The sequence below is a fragment of the Echinops telfairi genome, unplaced genomic scaffold, assembly GCF_000313985.2.
Source record: "Echinops telfairi isolate 266 unplaced genomic scaffold, ASM31398v2 ScPeMD7_7465;HRSCAF=8503, whole genome shotgun sequence".
In the NCBI taxonomy this organism is placed as follows: Eukaryota; Metazoa; Chordata; class Mammalia; order Afrosoricida; family Tenrecidae; genus Echinops; species Echinops telfairi.
The window spans coordinates 8,611,619-8,617,952 of NW_022111365.1; the positions used below are offsets into that span (position 1 = coordinate 8,611,619).

Here is a 6,334-nt window from a genome sequence, read left to right on the forward strand (position 1 = left end):
AAAGAACTAGGAGGCAAAGGGCATTTATAGAGGTCTAAATACAGGCATGCACATATGTCAATATATTTATATATGATGATGGGGAAATAGATCCATGTGCATATGTTTATAGGTTTAGTATTAAGGTAGCAAATGGGCATTGGGCCTCTACTCGCATACTCTACTCCCTCAGTGCAAGAACAGTTTGTTCTATTATACTGGCATTCCATGATGCTCTCCTTCCCCAAAAGATTGCTGAAAACAAAGCAGGTGTATAAGCAAATGTAGTGAAGAAAGCTGATGGTGCCTGGCTATCAAAAGATATAGTGTCTGGGGTCTTACAAGCTTGAAGGTAACCAAGTGGCTATCTAGCTGACAAGCAACAAAGCCCACACGGAAGCACACCAGCCTGTGTGATCATGAGGTGTTGAAGGGATCAGGTATCAGGCATCAAAGAGCAAAAAATCGTATCACTGAGCATGAGGGGAGTATAGATTGGGGATCCAAAGCCCATCTGCAGACTGGGCATCCCCCTACAGAAGGATCACAGGGAGGAGATGAGCCATTCAGGGTATAATGTAGCAATGATGAAACATACAACTTTTCTCTAGTTCCTAAATGCTTCCCTCCCCCCACCAACTATCATGATCCCAATTCTACCTTACAAATCTGGCTAGACCAGAGGATGTACACTGGTACAGACTGGAACTGAAAACACAAGGAATCCAGGACAGATGATCCTTTCAGGTCCAGTGGTGAGAGTGGCGATACTGGGAGGGTGGTGGGAAGGTGGCGGAAAAAGGGGGAACCGATTACAAGGATCTACATGTGACCTCCTCTCTGGGGGATGGACAACAGAAAAGTCGGTGAAGGGAAATGTCGGACAGTGTAAGATATGACAAAATAATAATTATTTATAAATTATCAAGGGTTCATGAGAGAGTGGGGAACAGGGAGGAAGGGGGAAAAATGAGGAGCTGATTCCAAGGGCTCAAGTAGAAAGTAAATTGTTTTGAGGACGATGGCAACAAATGTGCTTGATACAATGGATATATATATATGGACTGTGATAAAAGTTTTACGAGCCCCCAATAAAATGATTAAAAAACATATATATATTTGATTCAACCAAAAACTGTGTTACGTGGGGCAGCAACATTGGAAACTTGGTTCAAAACTTCAACAATTTGGGATATCAGACTTCTGTTAAAAATTTTATATTAGCTTTGACCTCAAAAATCCTCTTTTTCTATGGCAAAAAAAAAGGTGTATTTTTTGGGAATGCATTCTAATGAGACTAAGACAAGTGTATTACTAAGAGAATTTGTCTGCTGTCATATGCTGATCAGGAACATGCTTAAACATGCTTTGTTTAGAACAGACCCATACATGTATGGTCTAGGTTCTAGACCATAGGGCCTTTTATTGTTCTTATTCATTAAGTATTCTAGAGAAAGATATCTACTCAGTTAACCATCTTGTTATATGACATTTTGCAGTTTAGAAACCTATTATTTTTTTGCACATAAACAAACAGCTGTCATTAATGATTACTGACTGTGACGACTGTGCTAACTTGCTTAGGCCATAATTCTCAGTGCTTTGAAAATGCCAGTTTTCTGGTAACAACATGGTCTTTGTAACTTAACTACCTTACGCGAAGAATGGTTGTATTACAAAAGTTTTCAAAGGAACATAGTTTAGTAAACAGCTTATCCATTACGAACTTCCTACTGTCCTCAGGGCTAGCGTCTATGTATCCAGCTAAATTTTTATAAAGTCCCAAAAGAGTTGGAACAAATATTCCTTGGAATGAGGACAGGACAGTCAGGATACTCATGTCGGTATACCTATGATCTCACGTATTTCCCTGCCTAGAACCATTACCTGGTTTATTACTTCATGCCCACAAATCACCTTTTTAAGTTCACTTCTGAGCTCTTTCAGATGTTCCTGGTAAATCCCAGATATTTCTCTAGCTCCTATGCGGATTATTACTGAATGTTGTCCCAACGAGTACTTTTTTGAGATTTAGAATCTGAACCTTGTGCTAATTAATAACTATGGGACCGACACAAAGCCCTCCACTAGATTGATTTTTTAAATTTTTAACAAATCATTTTATTGAGGGCTTTTACAGCTCTTATAACAATCCATACAAAAACAAATCCATACATCAATTTTATCAAGCACATTTATGGATTGAGGTTTCTGAATGCCAACAAAAAAGAAAAAACAGAGAGCACCTTAAGTCCTAGTAAGAAATGTTTGCCGGGTCGACTCGTTACTTACGGGGAACTCCGGCCAAATCCGCGTGAGAGTAACCAGCTCCGCCGGCTCCGAAAAAGCCGGCCAGCCCCCCTGTGGTTTTGTTGCTGCTTCCCCCGCCGCCTTCCATGATGTCAAACTCCCAGGCCGTCTGCTTTCCGCCGTCTGCTCAGGCCGAGGTCGTGAGCTCAGCCGTTTCGCCAAATAACCGAGGGAAGACCCGGTTACTACAGACCCCTTCACACGTTGACCTTCCGGGGGACGGCGCCCGTCAAGCGCCACACTTCCGCCTTACGACAGTGCACGACCCGGAAGCCAGAAGCGCCCGACGGCAGCTTTCCGGTGGTGGGAAATTGAGCGAAGCCGGAATCAGAGCAGCGCATTCTGATGCAGGTGGGGTTCCTGTGAAAGAGGGAAAGCAGGCGAATAGCTGGGTTTCGCCGTGGGAAGCCGTCAGGACAACTGCAGAAGCAGGCAGTGGTAGAGAGGGAGTGGTGCGGGGAGGCACCGAAAAGGAGGCACAGTCTGACCTTATTAGGGTTAGGGAATTAGGCAGTCGGACTGGGCCGTCCCGGGGACTTTGAACTGCGGGTGCCGACATGAGTGCGGGCACCGGCTGTGAGCCCTGCACTAAGCGTCCCCGCTGGGGCGTCGCTGCAACTTCGCCGCCAGTCATCGCGGACGCTCGGAGCTTCCCCGGGCAGAGGCGTGTCCTCGACCCCAAGGACGCTTCCCTGCAGTTCAGGGTCCCACAGTCCTCGCCTGGTTGCGTCCCCGGGCGGGCGCGACCGCACAGAGGCAGCACCACCTCGCTTGGTATGTGAGGAATTAAAGTCTTTGTCCTTCGTTCTGGTCCGAATTGCTTTCTGATATTATTTCTATCTGTTCACGTACACCACTCCAAGGTCCCTTTGCTGAGCTAATAAGGCCACTAATGGGAGAATGGGACTGTCATTTTTTTCCTGTTGAGATTGGTAGTGTGAGATAGTCATTCAAAGGGTGGAAAATGGCAGTAGACCTCAACTGTTTGCTTTCCTCTGTTTGAGAAATTGCCTAAAGTAGTTATGGGTTGAGTAGGTGAAGCAGCAGCGCTTCAACCAGCTAGATAAGTGTTTCCCAAATTTTGCAATACCGCCCCCTGGGCGGTTCTGAGACTATCCAGGTGGGTCTGCAAAAACCTACACATTATCCTGGATTATGGGAAACTTTTTAATCAGAGGGAGGGGCGTTGAGCAATTTTAATTTTTTTCTGAAAAGGGGGCAGTAAGCCAAATAAGTTTAGAGATAGAAAATTGGTTGAGCTTCACTCATTCAGATGTCGGGACTTTTTTTTTTTTCCTCCCTGAGGGCTCAGTTTTGTTTTTTATCTTGGCTGGTATTGTTTTAGTTTCTATGCACAGTATTGATCAAGAAGAAATTGACCTATCGTTAGGCGTTAAAAATCAAATGATGTAGACAACTGCACAGGATTCTGCAATGTAGAATAATGTAGGTGTAGATGTAGACAACTGTACAGGTTTCTGTAATATAGAGTTTCTGTAATAAGTTCAGTTATGCATGAAAGACATTATTATGGTAGGAGTCAGGAGTATCTAGTGTAGTGTCTCAGTTAAAAGATAGTCTCCCAAAGATAGGATGCTGTTGTGAGGCTTGAAGAATGAGCAGGAGTTAGCTAGATGAAGAGAGGGAATCTGCATGATGTGAGAAAGTGTTCCAGGCATTTGGCAGGTACATAGAGTGAACATGGAAGCATAGGTGAGATTTGGAGCTACAAAGGTCAGTTCATGCCGACCTTGACAAAGGATTTTGAACTTTATCCCTAAAAGACATTTATAGGGTTTCTGGTAGGCGAGTGGCTTGATGAGATTTTCTTGTGCTGTTTGCAGGGGCTGGGGTGTGCTTGTGTCTCGATACCAAAAACAAAACCTCAGTGCCATCGAGTTTATTCTGACGCATAGCCACCCTGTAGGACAAAGTGGAACTACCCTTTTGGGTTTCAAATGCTTTTAAATCTTTATGGGAGTAGATGGCCAAATTTGTCTTCTGTCGAATGACTGTAAAAAAACGAAAAAACCCAGACTCTGCCACCAAGCCAATGCTGACTCATAGTGATCTTTGTTGGACAGAGTAGAACTACCCCTGTGAGTTTCAGAGACTACCTATTTACAGGAATAGAAAACCCAGTTTTTCTCTCCAGGAGCAGCTGGTGATTTTGAAATGTGGACCTTATGCATTACAGCCTAATAAATAACCACCTTGCCACCCGAGGTTCCATGGAATGACTGGCGGATTTTACTTGGTGACTTTGAGATTAGCGGGTTGAAAGGGAGCAGAAGTGGAAGGCAAAGAGTAGTTAAGGAGTAAGCCTAGGTAGGAGATAATGGCGACTTGAACATGAATGTGGGAATGTGGGTCTTGACTTCAGGAGATAATATGATATGTGGATTTGTAACTCAGTAGAATTATGTAGGTGTTAGAGATACAGATTTGGTAGTTCTTAGCAGAACATTATTATGCTGTGGAAGTAGATTATATCATATAAAGCATTTAGAGCGAAATTAGTGACTGAGTACAGAACTTTTAAATATACCAACATTTAAAGTTAAACCAAAGAAGAGTAGCCAGAGGCGTAGGAAAGCCTGGCTTGTGTTGTGCTGTGCATAGGAGTGTTTCTTTAAGGATACATCACTCAACATTGTAAGAAGCTGGATGGTGGTCAGCGGGTTAATGGGTAGTAGTTACATTTAGATCTTTCACAGGAAGTGGGGAGCAGACTTGAGCTGACTTTTGAAGGATGAACAGGATATGCTATATAAATCAAGGAGCGCATTAGAGAGGCAGAGTGTGCAAAGGTTGGTAGACTAGAAAATAGAGGCCTCAGATGAGGCTGAAAACTTGGGGCCATACACAAACTTGAGTGCCCTTTTAAGGAGTTTGGTCTTTATTCTGTGGATATGGGGAGCCATAAAAGAGCTTTTAAAAAGCAGGAGAAATAGCATTTACTAGTTTAGAAAGCATAATTCAGTCAGTAACACTTGGATTTTTCTGACTGCAGTCTGCAGAGTAAATTTATCTGGTTCTAACTTAGAAGTAGATATACATTACCTGGTCATAAATTATAGTTTACTTGTAAAGATGGATCTTGGCTTCAAAAACTTCATGGGAAAAATGAAATTCAAAAATAGTGGAATTTTTCCACAAACTTTTTCAAGTCCCTTGTACCCCAATCATATACACATAAATTCTAGTTTGGTATCTCTGGAGTGACACCCTCTGTTTCACTGCCATCAAGGCAATGTTGACTCAGAGTGACTTTTTAGGATTGGGTAGAACTGCTGTGACTCCTGTGAGATAATAACTGTTGCAGTGGTTCTCAACCTTACTAATGCTGTGACCCTTTAATACAGTTCCTCATGTTGTGGTGACCCCCAACCATGACATTATTTTCATTGCTACTTTGTAACTATAATTTTGCTACTGTTATGAATCAGGAGAACCCTGTGAAAGGGTTGTTGGACCCCCAGAGGGGTCACAACCCACAGGTTGAGAACCACTGGTTTATAGGAATCGGAAATCCCATTTTTCTCCGTCAGAGCAGCTGGTGGTTTCAAATTGCTGACCTTGAGGTGAGTATCCCAATGCATAACCACTACATCATTGGTGAGGCCCTGGGATCCATTATTATTACCTTTCTGTTGATTTGAATAGTTTGAGAATTATTGGTCTAGACCTTTTATCTTTTGTTATCACAGTGAAAGAATAGAGAACAAAACTGTGAGTTATTAATGTTTATGTGCAACTGATAAGCATTCCAAATGTCATAAAAAATTGACTTTATGGGAACAATGAAAATGTACCCTGGAGGAAGAGAAAAAGCAATATAATAATTTCCAGGGATTTTGTAAATAAAGAAATTCCTAACTCTTCTATGGTTACCTCTTACTAACATCATATGAGTATTAAAAGCAAACAATTTAATGAGAAAATGCACAGTACAGCATAAGCAATATGGTGAAGAAAGCTGATGGTGCCTGGCTATTAAAAGATATAGCGTCTGGGGTCTTAAAGGCTTGAAGGTAAACAAGGG

At 42.5% G+C, this 6,334-nt stretch overlaps 2 protein-coding genes across 3 annotated transcripts in view; one reads left to right on the top strand and one right to left on the bottom strand.

Moving 5' to 3' along the window:
• The window catches only part of LOC101651943 (mitochondrial import inner membrane translocase subunit Tim23), a 34,693-nt gene extending 32,188 nt beyond the window's left edge, over positions 1-2,505 (bottom strand). Inside the window, exon 1 of the mRNA XM_004716241.2 lies at positions 2,272-2,505. Coding sequence (XP_004716298.1) covers positions 2,272-2,377 — 106 coding nt within the window. The 5' untranslated portion in view covers positions 2,378-2,505. The remainder of the gene's footprint in view (positions 1-2,271) is intronic.
• A 75-nt stretch (positions 2,506-2,580) lies between these two features.
• PARG (poly(ADP-ribose) glycohydrolase) overlaps positions 2,581-6,334 on the top strand; it is a 164,577-nt gene continuing 160,823 nt past the window's right edge. Inside the window, exon 1 of one of the 2 annotated variants that reach the window (XM_045283673.1) lies at positions 2,581-2,640. Coding sequence is in view for 1 of the 2 variants with exons in the window: in XM_004716237.3 (XP_004716294.1) it covers positions 2,847-3,063 (217 nt within the window). In the remaining variant the exon portion in view is untranslated. The other variant, XM_004716237.3, reaches the window with a different exon arrangement.